Source organism: Siphateles boraxobius, unplaced genomic scaffold, assembly GCF_051911475.1.
Source record: "Siphateles boraxobius isolate OS27281-9 unplaced genomic scaffold, OSU_SipBor_1 1, whole genome shotgun sequence".
Classification (NCBI taxonomy): domain Eukaryota; kingdom Metazoa; phylum Chordata; class Actinopteri; order Cypriniformes; family Leuciscidae; genus Siphateles; species Siphateles boraxobius.
This window is the reverse complement of record NW_027508699.1, coordinates 12,246,863-12,266,882: the sequence shown is the minus strand read 5'-3', so window position 1 is coordinate 12,266,882 and position 20,020 is coordinate 12,246,863. Positions and strand designations below refer to the sequence as shown.

The 20,020-nt window shown below is 37.3% G+C and overlaps 1 protein-coding gene across 2 annotated transcripts in view; it reads right to left on the bottom strand.

The window, feature by feature from the left end:
* Positions 1 to 6,420: 6,420 nt before the first annotated feature.
* The window catches only part of pde4bb (phosphodiesterase 4B, cAMP-specific b), a 75,429-nt gene continuing 61,829 nt past the window's right edge, over positions 6,421 to 20,020 (bottom strand). For both annotated transcript variants that reach the window (XM_077209197.1, XM_077209205.1), the window contains 10 exons: positions 16,764 to 16,876; positions 11,117 to 11,210; positions 9,764 to 9,948; positions 9,568 to 9,666; positions 9,313 to 9,477; positions 8,839 to 8,938; positions 8,529 to 8,683; positions 7,991 to 8,113; positions 7,723 to 7,905; positions 6,421 to 7,082 (listed from right to left, as the gene is read on the bottom strand). In XM_077209197.1, coding sequence (XP_077065312.1) covers positions 6,795 to 7,082; positions 7,723 to 7,905; positions 7,991 to 8,113; positions 8,529 to 8,683; positions 8,839 to 8,938; positions 9,313 to 9,477; positions 9,568 to 9,666; positions 9,764 to 9,948; positions 11,117 to 11,210; positions 16,764 to 16,876 — 1,505 coding nt within the window. In that variant the 3' untranslated portion in view covers positions 6,421 to 6,794. The remainder of the gene's footprint in view (positions 7,083 to 7,722; positions 7,906 to 7,990; positions 8,114 to 8,528; positions 8,684 to 8,838; positions 8,939 to 9,312; positions 9,478 to 9,567; positions 9,667 to 9,763; positions 9,949 to 11,116; positions 11,211 to 16,763; positions 16,877 to 20,020) is intronic.

Here is a 20,020-nt window from a genome sequence, read left to right as displayed (position 1 = left end):
TTTCCACAACGTGTTTTCGTTCAGAACCAGCGTCACGTAACTGAAAGCAGCTGAACCTGGAGGGGCAGAGCAGTGAGAGCCGCTTGTCACTGCCCCGGCAAGTTTAAAAGGCTGCATTGCACTGTTATTATTTATACTGTAACATTCGTTTGTTCGTTGTGTCAAGTTGCAGTTTGTTTGAAATAACAAACCTGTTCACCCGAAGGAAAACTCGACGAAGTGCTATTAGAAGACATCCTGTCATAGCTTTTTGGTACATAACAGCTACCGTAGATGCAACACGCATTTGAAAAAGCGAGGCGCTGGAGAGCACAGTTCGCTTGAATGCAAAATACAATTTCACCGCTAAATGGGAGAAATTCCTACACAATGTCCCTTTAAATAATCTCCACCTACGGAATACGAAAAAAAAAAGGGCGTAGAGAAGAGTGTTGTCCATGTTTTTTCCACCCCGGAAAAGTTTTTCCTAAGCCTAACAAACTTAGAGAGGTTAAAATAATTTTTAAACACTGTTCCTGAAGATTATAACCTGTTTGTGTGCTGCACATTTTATGGAAATAAGCAGACAGGTAGAATACAACGCACAAGAGGTTCTCGTGAAAGACGTGGCCATTCCCATTTTGTCAGGATAATCTGTTGTTTATGGATCACTACCTGTAAGTTCATCTTATCATTTGTAGTTGTGTTTTATATGACAGTTGCAATTATACGTTTTATGTAAGTTAGTTGCTATGATAGCTATGATGTAAATGAAAGGCAAAGCTTTGCCTCTGCTAGCCTGCTAACATTACAGTATTGATGTAGTGTTTACTGTAGCTTTTGTAAGCTCTTGCTTGATTTTGTGATCGTTTACTGATTGTATTACCATAGTTTGCCGACAAATATGATTAAATGGAGGATAAGATCGTTTTTAACAACAATCAAATTACAACAAAAACATACCACTCTTTTGAAACATCCTGTGAAATTAGCTTGTAAAGTCCGTGCTTGAAATCTGTTCTGCACAATCCTCTTGTTCGTTGACATTGTGTCAGGGTTTGAATCGGGCTCAAAATGGTTTGAAATTAATATAATGTCATTGTTAATATTTACATCTGAGTAGAGCTTGCCGTTATGGAGGGGCGGGACATTTCCAGAACACGCGCTAAGCGCTGCCAATCACAACTCACTGGGCCAGCTAACCAATCACAGCACACTGGACCAGCTAACCAATCACAGTACATTTTGTATTTTGGAAGGAGGGGCTTCATCGAAAATAACACGTTCTAACCAAGGGGGTAATCCATCAGCCGGAAAAATTTAAGCCTTCCGGGAGCCGCCATTGTAGCTGACTATCACCTGCTGTTAGCATTCCATTGACTCCCATTCATTTTGACGTCACTTTGACAGTGAATAACTTTACATCTGAGGCGTCCAAAGACTTCATTTGTCCATTATTTATTTCTAAAGAAACACGACAATGTATAAAAGGCTCCATTACTTTGTATCTTACGTTACGCCCCGTAGAAGCCGTTTTTGTAAAAATAGGCTAAGGATTGCATCATAACCACGCGACTTTATGTCGCACAATAGAGACATTACCGTATAGACACCGTATAGCTCGCAGGCAATCTTTTACTGTCTATGAGGCAATCGGGGGGACATGGAGGCATAAAGTCAAGGGAGAAGCCCATAGATAGAGAGTCCAAAAAAGCAACAGGACAAAATATTTCAACAAGGTTTTTGAGGAATTAGGTGATTCAGATTTGTCTTGGCACAGCTTCAGTTTGAGCCTGCGCAGTCGCTCAGCCATCAGGAAGTGAGTGCTCTAACCGGGCTTCAGTTTTCTCTTTTGAAATCAAGGGGGTCGCTGTGTCCATTTCTTTTACTGTCTATGGTTCTAACAGACTGAGGTGAGAGGAGCTGTAATAATGTAAAATATGTGAAAAATAATGTGTTTTTTGAACAATCAAGCATGAAAACATACTGTAGTACACCCCCAAAACAAAATCAAGACTTATTAAAAGGGCATAATTGGACCCCTTTAATAGATAAAATTGTCAGTGACAGAACATAAGAAACCTTTACCATGGATGTTTGTTCAGCATTGTAGCACAGTCTGAATATGTAAGAAAATCATTTATTCTCTGTTTGAGTTGTGCAGAATGTTTGACGTTCGGTTTGTGGTGATGGGCGAGAGCGAAGGTTAGATGTGATCAACAGATCAAAGAGACAGATTTACTAGAACAATTTCCTCTGTATGTCAGGTTACACCTACTTGCATACATATGCATGTACTGTAAATTTCAGGTTTGTCACAGTCAGTCCTCATTCTCAGGAATTGTATTCCTCTCTGTCAACAAACTCATTGTTTTATTCCCCTTGAATGATATTCAACATGGCCCTCATTTTGAGTGCATGATAAACGATCTTGCTATCAGGAAATTTGCCCTTTTCCATGAAGGGAAAGTAATCAGACTGGTTTTTGTCATGAAGAAGCTTGATCACTTCCTCCTCTGGAGCTCTGGGCCCTAAGAAAAGCCTCCAGTGGCCCACATGTATTGAGTTTCCACATGCCGCTCACTGGAACAACAAGCACTTTGACGTCAAACACTGCAAAGTTTTTGTGGCACTCCAAAAAAAAATTCCCAAGCTTTCATATTGACATGGCAGCGATGGAAAAAGTTAACCCAAGTGTCACGGGATTTTTTTTTAAAAAGTGACTGTACCCTAAATAGCACGTCCCAAGCATCTTCCCTATGTACTCTGGTAACTCCTAGACCCCCGTTCTCTTGTCTAGTTTTTGTTTATTCAAGCAAGTACTACTATTAACACTGTGTCAGAAAATATATTTCAGTAAACTGCTATATTTACCAAACTAGATTTTTCGAGTGGCAAAGCTTTTCCGTCAAACTTTAAAAAAAGAAATTCAGGGGACCTTTTTCCACACCTTAAATAAATGCATGGTTACAAGTTAAAAATTCCAATTAATGATTGAATTACGGTAAACCTTTTAAGTTGCTGAAAATTGGGCAGTGGATTTCTAGTTCCCATCATGCTTTACATAAGGAGCATTAAGGCCTGTCCACACCAAGGACAATAAATATAACAATACGATAAAGATTTAAATTGTTCTAAATATAGAGGAATAGCAGAGTCCACACCATAACTATAACGATAACGGCACAGTGAAACAATATTTTTTGAATCACTTTCAGAACTATTTTGTCCAGCTAATGAATGATAAACATGAGAGCCAATCAGAATACATCCTGCTTAAAGAGCTCGAGCATTTAAAGCAACAGGCGGCGAAACTGCAGCACGCGCTTATGATAAACAGAACGATATTGTGCGCAGGTGTGGACACTGATATAGTTATCGGTTATCTTTATAGTTATCGCTTTTGGTGTGAACGGGCCATAAATGTTCAATTGAGTGGCATTTTATGTGAAAGGGAAAGAACTGTTAGTGTTTAATTCTGTTATGGTTGACATTTCTAAAAGTTTCTGTTATGTTGAAGTTTTTGTGGTTGGATAAGATTCATTGGTTCCAGGGCCACCTCTCAATTATGTTGAAATTAGTTGGAACACGTAGGCCTATGTTTTTTTAAATAATTAACTTACGCCACAAGTTTAAGTTCCTCTAATTCAGTGTAGTTTATTGGTTGAATATAAGTCATTAGAAGTTGTTATAACTCTAAAAGATTGATGCAAACGGTTGCATTTGTTGTTGTTGAGCCAAAGCATTTGTTTTTAGAGTGCATGGCCCTAATGTGTTAATAACGCAATTTAAACGTGAGGGGTTTGTTTCAAACGAATCAAATTTCTAGGGTGGCATCCATGATATCATAAGATGCTTTGTAACAATTTTAAATTCAGTCAGTCAAAACACAGCGTTCGCTACACAAAGGTCAGGATGCTGCAGCTGATCATCGACATCACTGGCAAACTTTTGCATAAATGTTACTCAGTGAAACCAGTCTTGCTGAGCAGGATGCACTTCATTTGTTTCTAGGTGGTGGCTGCTGTCACGTCTGCATGATCTCTACTCTGATATGTGGTGAATGAGTACGTTGTTTCATTCTGTTTTTGGTGTTTGTTATATCTGCGTGGTCAGGGGAAATAGCTAACAGCTAATTATTCCACCCATTTTCATGTATGTGTTTAATAAATGCAGTAACGTGATACTTTATACATCACTGCTAGTCTTCAATTAACACATACATTAAAAAAAATCCAAATTTATATTAAAATTTATACTCAACCACACATCTCACAGCCAAACTAGGTGGCTAAATTAATCATTTGAATGCACTTATTGTGCACATACATGTTTTTTACATTGTACTTAAATGTAAAAATACCTGCATGAAATTACAGCTGTAAATAATTTTTGAATTAAAATTACACTGTTGACCCTTCCCTTACACCTTAACCCACCCTTAAACCTACCCATATACCACCAAACCTGACCCTAAACGTACCCGTATCCCACCTCCATAGCAGCAAAAGTGTTTCACAATACAACATGGACACAATAAGTAGGCTACATTGTCATTACGTGGATGCTTTGTTGCGGTTTATTCCTGTACCCATTGCCTTTGTTCCCTGTTCCTGCTTTTCATTTGTTGTCATTAGTTGATTGATGAGTCCCCCCATTATTTGGTGTATTTTAACCATCCTCAGGTTGCAATTCAATGTATTACCTTCTTTATTTTAGTTTTGTAATAAAATGGATGGAATTATATCCATCTCCTGCCTTCATCACCATCCTCTAACAATTGTACCTAACTTTTTTTTAAATGTAAGTTAATAGTAGTTATAGACACCTAATATAAAGTGTGAACACTATTTTCTTGTAGCTATATGGTCTATATTATGTGCAGGAATCTTACAGTGACAAATTTTCCCGTTTGGTTCAATCCAATTCTAGGCCGTCTGCCCCTATAGATTGACATGGAGCATGCAAAAGAAATTACATCACTTACAGACCCAAGCATTTTCATTTCTTTCTTTGTTTAATCTCTCTTTTTTTGACAAATAAGAAATGTGCAACACAACTTTAACAGAGGATTAATACTAAAACTGATAATATAATAATAATAAATATAATAATAATGGAGATAACAGTGATTCCACCAGTGAAATCACAGTTGTTCCACAGTGTGCTTGTTCATCATCCACTTCACAATGACAAACATGAGTAGAAAAGACAAGTTTTAGCTTCATACTGTAACCGTAATTTCAATTTTGGCAAATTATGTCAGTTGAACTGTGGCAAAATGTAGTCATGCTTCCGTGAATCAAATAAAAAGAAGTAAATACATTAGAAAAAAGGTTAACAGAAGCAAATATTATACATCTTGTTAGGAAAAAAAGATATTTGTTGATTTAAAGGCTAATCTCTGCCAGAATGACGTGCGTTCACCACATCCGTTCCTGACCAGTAAGAACATTCAGGAGGAACCACATTGTTTGACATCAGTGATTGAGTAATTGAGGTTTATTGTTGACTTTGTTCCGTGAATATTAACAGCTTAGATTCTAAGAAATGAAACATATAAGAGTTGACATTTTTAATGTTAAATCTGAAGTGTCTTTTGTTTCTTGACATTAAAGTATCTTAGTGACATTTACAGACACAAAGAGGTCATTTTTAAATATATAGTACATAAAAAACAGTTATCGGTTTAATGTTGCTATTAAGTGATGTTGATGTTTGTTTATCGCCAGTTTGTTTCCCATATTAAAGTGGTTTAAAAGGAATGATCTGGGTTCAATACTAGTGCAGCTCGATCGACAACATCTGTGGGATGATGTCAGTTACCAAAGAAAAAATGATTTTGACCATAATTTAAATTCAGACTATCCAACAGTTTTAAAAAAAGGCAAAAATCAATAAGTAGTTCCTTATTGTACTTACAATGGCTCTTACAATTGAAATATAATACAAGTTTAAAAAAACAAACAAAAATAAACATTATATATATATAAATAAATAAATATATATATATATATATATATATATATATATATATATATATATATATATACAGTATATATATTCTGTGGTAATCAACATAATTGCCACTAATACAATCAAAAGAGCTTAATTTATATCCAGCCCAGGACATTCCTTAAGAGTAACCACTAAAATGCTGAACTCTTTGGATCCTTTTAAAAAAAACTTAATACGACATAAAACATCAGATTTGTTGTACCAGAGGAATCGCTTTTTAAGAACGCCTTTTAAAAGAGAAACTGTGTGTTACAAAGTACAAAGGTTTTGTATTAAATAAAGAAAGTATGCTGGCACAAGAAATAGATTACTCTGTTGTCTAAAATTTAGGAAGACTGCATTCCCAATACAGGGCTGGGAATTACATGCTTTTGCTTTCAGCATGACGACATTCCTCACTTTTGAAGTACAAACAAACATGTATTTTTTTTTTTTTACAAAAAAGTCAATTTAATGTTGTAGTACAAACCCCTCTTATATGAGGGTCAGCATTTCTCTTTCACAGAAACCCACTCCAACATTCAGATCAGACTGTAGTGTCTGATTAAGAAAATCCAGCTTATGGCACCTTCGGGGTTCGCCAATCCGTCCACTTTCCAATGTCCAACTTGACTGGATTCTTGCAAATTCTGTGAAAACTATATTGTGTAGGATGTTCGCTCACTCCTCATTATAGGCTCTGTAACAACAGCAGAGTCCCAAGACACAGTGGTCCACAGTGGGATTCTCAGATAGCAGGAGAATAACCTTCCTCCACTTTACTCTGTCATCAAATACGGCCAACATGTAGTGAGGTGCTACGTCTCGGCAGATGAAGGAGAACGCGTCACAGTCTCTACACTGTCTGTCTCTAAGAGGTTCTCTGTATCCTGCTTGGCTCCTTCTTCGTCCTCCAACTCGAACTGAAACTTATCTCCACCGTCAGTTCCCGTTTCGAAAAAGGGAGGGGAGGGACTCTGTGGTATCATGCTGTGGTACCAGTTCCTGTTCTCTTCTAAAGTGTCCAAGATATCCTGTGCATCTGGATGCACCAGGTCCCCCCAAGTCTCCCATAGCGGGTGCACGATGTAGTCAATGAAACCAACCTAAAAGGAAAACAAACACATGATAAGTCCCTTCTAGAAATGGCCAGACTTGACCAAAAGAAATGCACTTAATTGTATTGAATGTCCACCTGTAGTGTACAGTATTTCAAATCTTAAAATATATATAAAAAAACAAAACAAATCTGCAGATAATATAATAATGAAATAAAAGGCCATTAAGTGTACTTAAAGAGTTTCTTAACACACTTAAGTACACTTTTAAAAGTCCACTTTGTAATAATGTCAAATTAAGTTTTACTTTAAAGTGCTTTTTAAATAGTTTAATAATATGTTGTCATGCTGTACAATTATTTTGATGTGTCGACTAACATACATAAACAACATTACAACATTTAACAACATAAAGCACATGCACAGTGCTTGGCTATAAAACTATGAAACTATCACTATAATTATAAAAATGTAAGCCTACTCAAGTGGGTCAAAAAAGCACTCTTAAGTTCACTAATTGAACTTAATGTAAATTGAATTGCAAATAACATTCAGTTAAATGTTTGAAAAACATCCCATTCAGTTCACACTTAAGTATATTATTTCCATAATAAATGCTCTTTTGAAAAGTATGCTAAAGTGCAGTTCTTTTTCCACGAGGAATGACTTGGAGGCGATGGATGCCCACCTGAGACTTCTCCACTGAAGCGGTGTGTTTGTCACACATCGGACTGATCTCCATGCCTCGCTCTCTCTCTCGGTCACCCTGGTGGAAAAACTCTTCCATAATGCGGTCCGTCCATTGCCGGTACAGATCCAATGGCTTGGTGGGATTGCTGAGATCGGCACAGTGAACCATATTTCTTAAGACCTGTGGACATAGTGAGACATGACGTTAAATGATATCGAGGAAGCAGTGAAGAACTGAATGTTGTTGTTGAGGACACAAGACTCACCTGTATCCTGTCTGTATAGTTGTCGAGCAACAACACTCCTGAACTCGTCACCTTCTTGGTCTCGACCATTGTCTTCAAGTCAGCCAGTAAGCTCATGTGCTTGGACATGTCTGTCGCTAGTACCTATTGAGAGAGATGGAAAGTTACTTAGTTGGGAGACGCACTATTGTTCGACGCATTTTTGCAGGCTCAGTCATTTCAATAGGAATCTGTCCGAGTGAGGGTTTTTTGTAAGGGTGAAATACTTCAATTAAAGTTTTACTTTAGAGTACATTTTAAATTAATAGGCCTACACTGTACAACATTTTATGATCAATAAGTTATACACTTATGTTTTTACATTGCTTTAACTCATCAAAATGAGTTAAGCAATTTTCAACTTTTTTAAATTATATACAAGATTCAGCTATTTGTTTTAAGCCAGTTTAATTTAATTGAAGTTGAAATGACTTAAACATCCAAGTTGATTGTACTTAAAAATTTAAGGCAGCAACTTTTTTTACTGTGTATGGTTGGTGGGTAATGTATGGCTGCCTACCACGTCAATGACCATTTTCCTTAGAGACTGTCGCTGTTTCTTGGAGAGGTTTTGGAAGATATCACAGTTTTCCCCTTGCAAGAGCTTGAAACCAACCGCTAGGTGATGGTTCTCGAGAACAGACTCATCATTGTACATGAGCGCCAGCTCGGAGTCTGCAGTAAAGAGAGGCATGGTCATAACATAGCAGTCATAACATTGAGGCTTTGCTCTTCCATATGGTTTGAGTTACAATAACTGCAGCAGTTTCGACTCATAAGCATGCATAGTCTTCATTATGTAAAGGGAGGAGTAGATAAAACACACTCACTGGTATTAATTAGGAACTGGTTTGAAACCCCTGGGTGGTCCACGTCATGGATGGCTGCTGCAAAGATAGCGGCCAGGATCTCCAGGTCTGTAAAGACTGCCTGTGAATAATAATGGCGAAAGGACTGTGTTACTTGACGTGGATCAACTTTCCTCAATCCAATGAACTTGGTCAAGTACTGTGTTTTGCACACAGTTCAAGCATCATAACACAACTCTGTAAGTTGAAACAGATTCAGTTTTGACTTTGTTTGCCAATGACCTTTAATAAAACAAAACATTTTGTAGATAAAAGACAGCTTTGTCTTTTCAAGTTTTATTTTTGCACTAAGAGAAGACGAAGCGAAAACCAGCTGCAGACAAAACATGCAGGCTGTTTAGAGAGTAGAGGGTTCACACATAAGGAAGATTAAAGACAAATCAGTTCAGAGGACTCAGAAACAGCTATGACTGGCTACATGTTCGAGTTCCTCACCTCCAGTGCGGGTGTGGACAGCAGGATGTGTGTGGACTGGGCCACATCAGCCGCGTGGAGACTGTTGTGATAGGCCACGTCTGCGTGGTAGTGGTCTTCAAGGGTCATCATGTATGTCACAAAGGTGTCCACTGGGATTTTGAATGTCTTCATTAAATCTCTCTCCTACGTGAAAAAAAAAAACATGCTTTAGTTACATTTAATTTTTAAAAAACCCACTTTCACTTGTGAGATGAGCTTTTTTTATGTACTAACCTGAAAGATGGCATACATGATGCAGGTCAGAGGCCGGTGGTGGGAGTGCTCCGAAACGTTGAAGATGTTCAGACCCCACTTGTTGATGTTCTCCAGGTCCTGCATAAGGCAAGAAAGGATCCGTCCAATTACAATACAAACTCGACAAAATTGCACGATTTCCATACAACAGGTGGTATGTAATGTACAACTATACCTTAGAGAGCAAGTCCTCCAAATCTGTTTTAACGCCGAACCTGGCCGTACTGCAGCTGCTGGGTAGACCAGGGCCATGCGTGACCTTCCTCACCCCGCTGATCTGATTCATGAGCTGCTGCTGCCTCCTCTTCCTCTCCCGCGATTTCGAAGTGGGCGAAGGGATCTCCAGCTCATTCTGTTTATCTACAGGGGGAGAGGTTTCGGCCTGTTACTCATGAGATTGTTCATTTCAGCACTTGCACACTCAATTCACAACAGCAGCCAGGACTTTTCAGACTCATTGAGTGAGTTCAAATGCCAAAAAAAGTTAGTACAAGCTACCTACAAAGTTCAACAGCTAAGTGTTCCTTGCTGGAAATATCCATTTAGACCAGAATGATGGTCTAGTTTGGTTTATGCTGGGACTGTAAAGCTGGATCAGCAAAGCCATGGTCTTATTGGAGAAGCAGGCAGCCAAAGTCTTAGTGGTTACATAAGTGTATTGTTTTATTGGTCAAATCTAAAATAACGGTTTACGGATTAAACCTGTTTTGTTCAGTTTGTCAGCAAATAACAAATAACACTCCCATAGAAAAAAAAAACATAAAACAGATTACAATTTAAGGTTTGAAACAAGCCAAAAACGAATACATTTTCTAATAAAAAGTATTTTTTAAGTTGGTCCAAAGTATCTATTTTTTCAGTGTATGCTGGTGCGCATCTACAGTAAATTATAGTACTTGTGTCTAATGTCAATTCCTACTGAGGTCTTTTAAGAAAAACAAAGTGTCCCGAGTCTCCTGAGATGAGAGAGAAATCTCTTGATTTTTTTTCTCCATTGATTTCCAAGAACCACACATTCTTTCTTTTCGTTCTAAACACCTCTTGTTTGTCAGTCAGGAGAGCTTGAGCTGTGTGTGAGCTCTCAGTAACACTGCATATTATGAGTGTTTGTCTAAAAAATCTCCCTGTTGATGAGTAAGTGCGTAGGGTGTAGGGCTCTGAACGGCAGGGTTAGGGGAGTACAGTGACCCTGTGGCATCTAAAGCAGACTACAGTTTCAGTCCTATTTTCTCCCGCACACACTCTCGCTGCGTAGATGCCAGACCAGATCAGACTGGTTGGAAAAACAGGCTCCCTCTTTCTAGCTATCAGTGTTTTCAGAGGAGTGTTATCCACAATCTTTTATCTCTGTAACCATCTGAGATATGGCTTTCACCATATTTCTCATAATGTTTTGGTTTCTCAGTTTAGCCCACATGTCTGAAACTGCACACTGCAGTAAAAACACTATGAATATTTCTTCTCTCCATATATCTGTTTCAATGCTATTGCCTATTATAAGACAATAAAAAAGAAAGCTCAGACTCACCTAAGAATGTGTTGGAGATGAACTCGGACACCTGGTTTCCAGAGCGACTCATCTCAGACAGATGCGTCAGTTCCCGATTCAACATCCTTTTGAACTAAAACAAACAAGACAAGTCTTGTTAAACTCATACAGTATAAATATTTCTAGACTTCTCAATTTCCAGTCCAAGCAATGGAAGAAACTCAAGCAACCTCCATATTAAACAAACCAGTACATTCCAAACAATGCGCGCCGGTTAATAACCCACAAACGCACCTTAATGTAACCCCAGGACACCGAGAGCAGGTAGCTGACTTCAGGCATGATGGAGTCCTCAGTGCGTGCCTAAACCCTGAACTCCTCTCTTCATTTGAGTTATACACAAACTCTTCTCAGCTCAAACAAAAACCCAGTTCTGACTCTCCTAAACTCATCCCTCTGTATTCTCTTTCACAACCCAGCCAGATTCCCATAAACAGCAACAATAAGGAGAAATCCAGACAGAGTTCCATGATATCTGCCATACAGCCTTGTTTCTCTCTGTTATTTTCCGTCTCCCTTTCACCCTCCTCTCTCTCACTCTCTCTCTCTCTCTCTCCTGTCTTTACACTCCACATCCTTTGCCGCAGCAAAGACGGATACATGCACATAAACACACAAAACCCACAATGCTCTGCTTTTAACCTGCAAGACTAACAATGAGGTTTTTCAATTTGTATATGCATATATTTTTTTTTATGCAATACCCATGCATGGTACAAAATAGCTTTACAGTTACTGTATGATATGATATTTGGTCTGTAGTAATAATCCTATCAGAGAAAATGTTAACATAATCAGAGCCGAGTGTTTGCAGGAAAAAACTCCAGCCAGCCAGAAGTAGTATCTACTCAAGATTATTAATCAGTCCAGCACATCCTCCACATTTAATACCAAATATGACCCTTCTGACACATCAGCTGTGTTCCCGCAATATATTGTTCTAGGAACAGGGTTTTGCAACAGGCTATTTTTCTGAAACTCAAACTTTATAGAATGATGTTAGCCACGGCAAAGTCATGGGGCAATATATAATATATATATAAAATATATATCTTGCAAGTTGCTTCGGATAAAAGCATCTGTTAAATGCATAAATGTGATGAATGTACACTTTAGCTGTTATTAGAAGAACTAGACTATCGAACCGAGGTCAACAAGTAAAAAAAAAAAATGTAATTTTTTAATATATATATAAATACAAATTATAACTATTATTTTATACATAATACTTCAAATGTATTAAAATGTTTATTTTTTTAATATGTTTCGTAAAATAAGGATATAGTTAAAAAATATTTAATAAAATGTTTAAATAAATTATCAGTTTAAATAACTTATTTAAATTGAACTTTAAAATTAAAAGTGAAGTTTTAAAATGAAACGTAATGCAAAACAAAATTAAGAGAGTCGAACTATACTACACTATTACCCGTTTTCACAGTTGGCAATTCATTTATTTTTTCATTCATTTATTTTAGGTTTTGCACACATCCAAACATATTCAAACTTCCAAAAATAAAATACAATTTTGAGCTCATATGTTCTAATTTCTTATAACAACATATCTTATACAAAAGAGGACAACCAAACTCCAATAACTGAGACGGATGAGTCTGTTGCTTCAGGATTAAACCGCAGAGCAAAATTCCACAAATCAAACAAAATCTCACCTCTCTCCAGTTTTTTAGCACACCAAATTTGATTTTTTTCTCCGAGTAGCACAGTCCCATTGTTGCAGTAAAGGTGTTTCGTGCAGTACTGGTGAGCATGTGCAAGGCAGTGCCTGTGAGCTCACTCTGACGGCAGTCAGGAAATGCCTCAGACAAAGTGCTAACTGATTCAGCTCACAGTAGACGAGCCCTCCTCAGGCGCGCTGAGACCACGCTTCTCTTGCTCTGACTGCACACATGGGTGGAACTGACTCAATTACTACTCACAACTTCAAAGGTGTGACAAGAAGACTCAGTCTTTTGTCGTTCATATTTAATGACGTGAATTGAAGACTTTCACAACGTAGCTGGATTTCATTATGTGTCGTTTTTCCACTTTCAACAATAAATAATAAACTAACAATAACATTACTTTGAAATAAACAATATGACTAGAACTTATTAAAGGTATAGTTCACCCAAAAATGAAAATTAGCCCATACTCACCCTGAATTTATACACCCTGGTGTATAAGACATTCTTCTTTCAGACGGATACAATCGGAGTTATAATAAAAAAAATGTCCTGACTATCCCTTTAAGAAGACTATATTTCTAGGTTACACTATTGTTTTGTATGTGTCCTTGTATGTGTTACACATGTTACATGTATTAGGCATAGTATGCAACTAAACCAAACCAAACCCTAATCCTAAACCTAACCCTATAGTATGTACATGTAGTTAATTACTTTTACTCAGTACTTACATGTATAATTACACTATAAAGGGGACATTAAAATAAAGCATAACCTATTTCTGCAGTCTGTGTAGTAACTCATTGTATGCTATAATTAAGCCTAAATATATTAACTTTAAAATATATTTCACTCTATATAACATATACGATATAAAAATGTAGCAAATATAAAAAAAGAAAGTTATATATAATATAATGAAATAGAATTATATTCTGTAAAGTATTTAATTCTGTATATTATGAAATTTATACCATGCACCAACTTATTTTATATCGTATTTAAATCAGCCCAGGGATGTTTAAATATTACAAAAAAGTTACTAAAATGTTTATTATATAAACTATATTTTAATGTTACATATTAAAGAATAATTTACAAATTTTTGCTAAATATAATGAACAACAGTATATTTTTTTAAAGCCTATGTTTAGGACCACAATACATTTATATTAATGTAGATTAAGCACATTTTCTCTCTGCGTTTTCATTATCATAATATGTCTTACATTTTTATAATTTTCATTATTTTCAATACTGATTCTCAATAGATTCTTTTGATGTACTGGTAATTTTTCTATATATATGTATATACACTCACCTAAAGGATTATTAGGAACACCATACTAATACTGTGTTTGACCCCCTTTCGCCTTCAGAACTGCCTTAATTCTACGTGGCATTGATTCAACAGAAGTGCTGAAAACATTCTTTAGAAATGTTGGCCCATATTGACAGGATAGCGTCTTGCAGTTGATGGAGATTTGTGGGATGTACATCCAGGGCACGAAGCTCCCGTTCCACCACATCCCAAAGATGCTCTATTGAGTTGAGATCTGGTGACTGTGGGGGCCATTTTAGTACAGTGAACTGTACAGTGAACTCATTGGAATGTTCAAGAAACCAATTTGAAATGATTCCAGCTTTGTGACATGGTGCATTATCCTGCTGGAAGTAGCCATCAGAGGATGGGTACATGGTGGCCATAAAGGGACGGACATTGTCAGAAACAATGCTTAGGTAGGCCGTGGCATTTAAACGATGCCCAATTGCCACTGAGGGGCCTAAAATGTGCCAAGAAAACATCCCCCACACAATTACACCACCACCACCAGACTGCACAGTGGTAACAAGGCATGATGGATCCATGTTCTCATTCTGTTTACGCCAAATTCTGACTCTACCATCTGAATGTCTCAACAGTAATCGAGACTCATCAGACCAGGCAACATTTTTCCAGTCTTCAACTGTCCAATTTTGGTGAGCTCTTGCAAATTGTAGCCTCTTTTTCCTATTTGTAGTGGAGATGAGTGGTACCCGGTGGGGTCCTCTTCTGTTGTAGCCCATCCGCCTCAAGGTTGTGCGTGTTGTGGCTTCACAAATGCTTTGCTGCATACCTCGGTTGTAACGAGTGGTTATTTCAGTCAAAGTTGCTCTTCTATCAGTTTGAATCAGTCGGCCCATTCTCCTCTGACCTCTAGCATCAACAAGGCATTTTCGCCTACAGGACTGCCGCATACTGGATGTTTTTCCCTTTTCACACCATTCTTTGTAAACCCTAGAAATGGTTGTGCGTGAAAATCCCAGTAACTGAGCAGATTGTGAAATACTCAGACCGGCCCGGCTGGCACCAACAACCATGCCACGCTCAAAATTGCTTAAATCACCTTTCTTTCCCATTCTGACATTCAGTTTGGAGTTCAGGAGATTGTCTTGACCAGGACCACAACCCTAAATGCATTGAAGCAACTGCCATGTGATTGGTTGATTAGATAATTGCATTAATGAGAAATTGAACAGGTGTTCCTAATAATCCTTTAGGTGAGTGTATATATGTGTGTGTGTGTGTGTGTGTGTATATATATATATATATATATATATGTATGTACAGGTGAAACTGAAAAAATTAGAATATCGTGCAAAAGTCATAATTTTGATGATTATGGCTTACAGTTGAAAACCCCAAATTCAAAATCTCAGAAAATTTTAATATTACATGAAATCAATTAAAAAAAGGATTTTAAATACAGAAATGTCGGCCCTCTGAAAAGTATAATCATGCATATGTATATAGTTATATATACTGTACTAAATATATTAGTTTCACCTTTTAATTTGAATTACTGAAATACATGAACTGTTGCACGATATTCTAATTTTTCGAGTTTCACCTGTATGTGTATATATGTGTGTGTGTGTGTGTGTGTGTGTGTGTGTGTGTGTGTGTGTGTGTGTGTGTGTGTGTGTGTGTGTGTGTGTGTGTGTGTGTGTGTGTGTGTGTGATAAAATGCAGCATAATACAGTCTGGAGTGCTTCAATGTCAGTGAGGTATAGTGCGTCCTCTATTACTCTATGCTCTCTATCCAGATCTGATTAGGTATCAGGGTAAACAAAGCAATGAGGTCACAAGTGAAAAAGAGGCCAGTGCCAGTGGCAGTACTCAAATAATGCCAGCATGAAAAAAACTGCTTGAATCATTTGGTTTTTCACTCTAAGTAATGAGTGTTTCAACAGTTTCCTTTCAACACTGATTCCAGTAAATCAACAACCACCCACACTTACAGATTTGAATTCATGTGTTTAAAATAAAATAATAGCCGACTGGGCCAAATGCCTTTCACCAAGACAACAAACTGGATATAAACAATTAATACACATTATTTTAGTGTTTCTTCAGGGAATAATCAGGGAATCAATCAAGTTCTTATTGCATGCTTTCCTACTGACACTATAAATGTTTTGCAACATCTCTAGATCCCAAGTCAAACAACTCATCATCAATGACGTTCCCAGTATTAACCTCATATACATGACCAGACAGTTCATGAGCAAACACATACTCTATCCATGTATCAGCATTAAAAAAAAATCCAGCATTCAAAACTGCATTTGAGAGCTGTGACGAATCAATACTGGTGCACAATGGAAATAAGATGACTAAACTTGTCAGACTGTCTAAGACTGTATGATAGATCTTAATTAACGATACTTCAGTAGGGTTTGCAGAATACCACAAGAGGGTATCAAATCCTCCTTATTCCATCTAATTTATACACCAACAAAACGTTGACTTAGGCTTTGAAATAACAGACAAATGTGTAAGGCATCAAAAAGTACTATTCTAACAAAGAAAGTTAGCATTAATTCAAATTTGCATCGACTCCAGCATGCATACATGCAGAAAGCATCTTTGGAGTTTTAAAGAGCAAGTGCCATCTCACCTTGTTGGAGGCCATGTCACTGACGGAGCGGTAAGTCTGGATGGTCTCCAGCTGGTCTAGGCACCAGTCTAGCTCCTCCATGGTCTCCACGGCCAGCTTCTGGTAGGACTCATCTGGTAAGAGACACACGGATATGTATTCAGGTTCCAGCCTCTGAAAAGGTGGTCCGCAGTGATCTTTCATGGTGGGCTGAGTGCTGCAGATGTAGTCATTCTGCTGGATTACTAGCTCACTGCTCGCTGCATAGTCCTTTCCATTGTGTCTCCAAACACACCTACTGTGCAGTCTGTCAGCTAGTCAGTCTCTTTCTCCTCATATCGCCTTGTGCTGATGTGTCAATGAGCCTCAGACCCGGGGGAGCTTAGTGGGAGGGACTCTAAAACTCATTCCCTATTTCTCTCCTCTTCTGTTGACTGAAAATGCATTTAATTGAAACCAAAATGAGGAGAGAATAGTGAAAATGATTAATGCTCAATTATCTTGTTAGTAAATTATCTTGATGGATAAATTTTGATTTAAAAAAAGGTCATATTTCAAGCCAAAATCACATTTAGAGTAAATAAAATAATATTTTTAAGACCATAATGCATTTTTTTCAGTTATATTAATGTAGATTAAGCATATTTTCCCTCCAAGTGTTCATTATCATAATAAGTCTGAATAGTTAACTTTTTGAGTTTTTTTGTGTCATTATCTTCATTGCTGATTCTCATTAGATTCTCATGATTGCAGTGTAAGTGTATGGATAATTTCCATTAAGTTAACAAACATTTCCTTTAAACCTAATACACAATGCAGTGGTTACTTCAAAATACTGGGGAAAACACCTATGACCAAATTTGAATTTTTTTTTCATTTTTATTTTTTTGTCTGAAATGCAGTATTTTCTAACTTAAAAATATACTTCAATGGAAATATTTTTACTCATCATTTAATATGTCCATCGTAAATTCATATGAATGTATTATATTCAATAATGAGAGTTATAGTTTTGCATTATAGTATTGAGTGAGAATGTACTTAATTATCATGAAAATAATGTCATGATGCAAAAAACTCCCATAAGAGTCAATACGTAGGTATCGTTTTCTTAAAGGGTTAGTTAACCCAAAAATATCCTGGCTCTTCCAAGCTTTATAATGGGAGTGAATAGTAACTGAGATTTTGAAGGCCAAAAAAGTGCATTCATCCATCTTGAAAGTAATCCATACGACTCCAGGGGGTTAATAAAGGCCTTCTGATGCGAAGCGACATGTTTTTGTAAGAAAAATATCCATATGTGGCTGGCTTATGGTAACGGGCGTACGCGAGTCTAGTTCCGGCAATAGTGGCCTTTATTAACCTTCTGGAGCCGTATATATGAATTACTTTTATGATGTATGGATGTGCTTTTTTGGGCTTCAAAATCTTTTTGATTAAAAATAAGTATAAAGTATGGCCCTTGAAAAGGTTTTTTTTGGTCAAATGTAACATGTTATCTAATTTAACAAGTTCAAAAATATATACTTTTGAAAAGACAGCTTGACAAAGAGTTGACAGGACAACAGTAAAAAGTAAAAAGGTCTAAATCTGAGAAGAATGAATTACACCCACTACACATTCTGCAGAAAGGTCTGCAATGAAAGACTCCACCACCCTTACAGCGAGCCTCTGATCTTTTAGTAGACACAAGCCTTTTCCAAGGTGGTATTGGGATTTAGCGAGAGATCAGGACTCACGGAACCCTCACCACCTCCATTTGATTCCCCGATAGGGCAAACTAGAAGGAGGTATGTAATCAAAGCCGGGGCTGTGTTTGCACGAGCAACCCGAGAGGCAAACTTTACTCCCCTCGATGGCCAGCATCCAGTCAAAGCTCAACAGGAGCCAAGCAAAGTAAACCACTTCCCCGGAGGTTGAGACACCGCTAAATCGTGGAGCGGATTTCCGTGCGACACTCAGGCTGGAGTCTCCCTTCAGGCTCCAAATTTTGTCGAAATTAACCATTTATTCCCTGCCTTGTTGCAGGATGACCTCAGAAATGTTGCACTGACAAGTTCATCTAGCTTCCAGTTCAAACTTTGCTCACAGATCTCTATTGCACACAAACCACCAGAAGTCTCAGGTCAGACAAATGCAAATGCATGATCGATACATAGCAAACATGATCCCGTTGAACATACAGAAAAATATCTCTTTCCCTGCCATGCAGCATTTTTATTTTAAAAAGTTGCCAGCCAGCATCTGCATTTTTGACAATTTTCACAAAATGTTCATGGCCCCTAGAATATTGTGTTGTATGAATATCTGAACATACAACATATTAAAGGGGTCATGACATGTTTTTTTGTTTTGTTTTATTATGTTCCCTTAGGTGCAATTATAGTATTACTATAGTATTTTGTACAAAAAAACTTTAAAAATATAGTGATTTATGACCTTTTCCCACCCTGTTCCTCACCTCTGATTCAAACAGTCTGTTTTTGAGGTGTTTCCCCTTTAAGAGTTCAGTGTTAAGAACAGAGACTCTGCTTTTAAACAAACAATTTTTTAAAATTCTATAGCTTAATGCATTCTTCTTATTTATCAACAATTGAATGTAGGTAAGTTTAATTTAAAAAGCAAAATTTTTAAAAAAGCTGAGAAAATCGTGTTATTTTCAAAGACTACGTCTGGATGGGATTCAGAACGATGATCAAAATACATAGTGTAGATAGAGTCCATCAACACCCCCAAAGGGTCGACATTTCATTCAGTAACATCGGGCAGTTTTGATTTATATGCTGTTTAAAGTGTGATGATCATGTTATTGCATAAGCAATGCTTCTATCGCTTGTTTCTGCTTGTTTTTTGTTCTGGAGATTTTGTACTAAATCTGCGTAATAGAGTGGTGCGTGCAGGGATGACATCAAAATCCGGAAGACTAATTCGTCGCTGGTTCCTTCAAGATTTTCCTATAGTTTTTCAATTTATAAGTAAAATAAGGTCTTGACATCAAATCATCATATCAGAATGAGTTCTGAAGGATCATGTGACACTGAAGACTAGAGTAATGATGCTGAAAACAAACTGTGGCAATGCTGACAATGCAAATCTCCTTGCGTTGCATTATGAATTGCACTCTGACACAGCCAGGAATGCAGTGGCATGTGAATCGAGATTACTAGAAGTTCCTGTGTTCATGTACTTGAGCATTGTTCAGGCCTCATATTATCCCCACATAACATTTAAATCACAATAATATCTTAAGCCAAACAATTGTCATTAAAATCCAAACA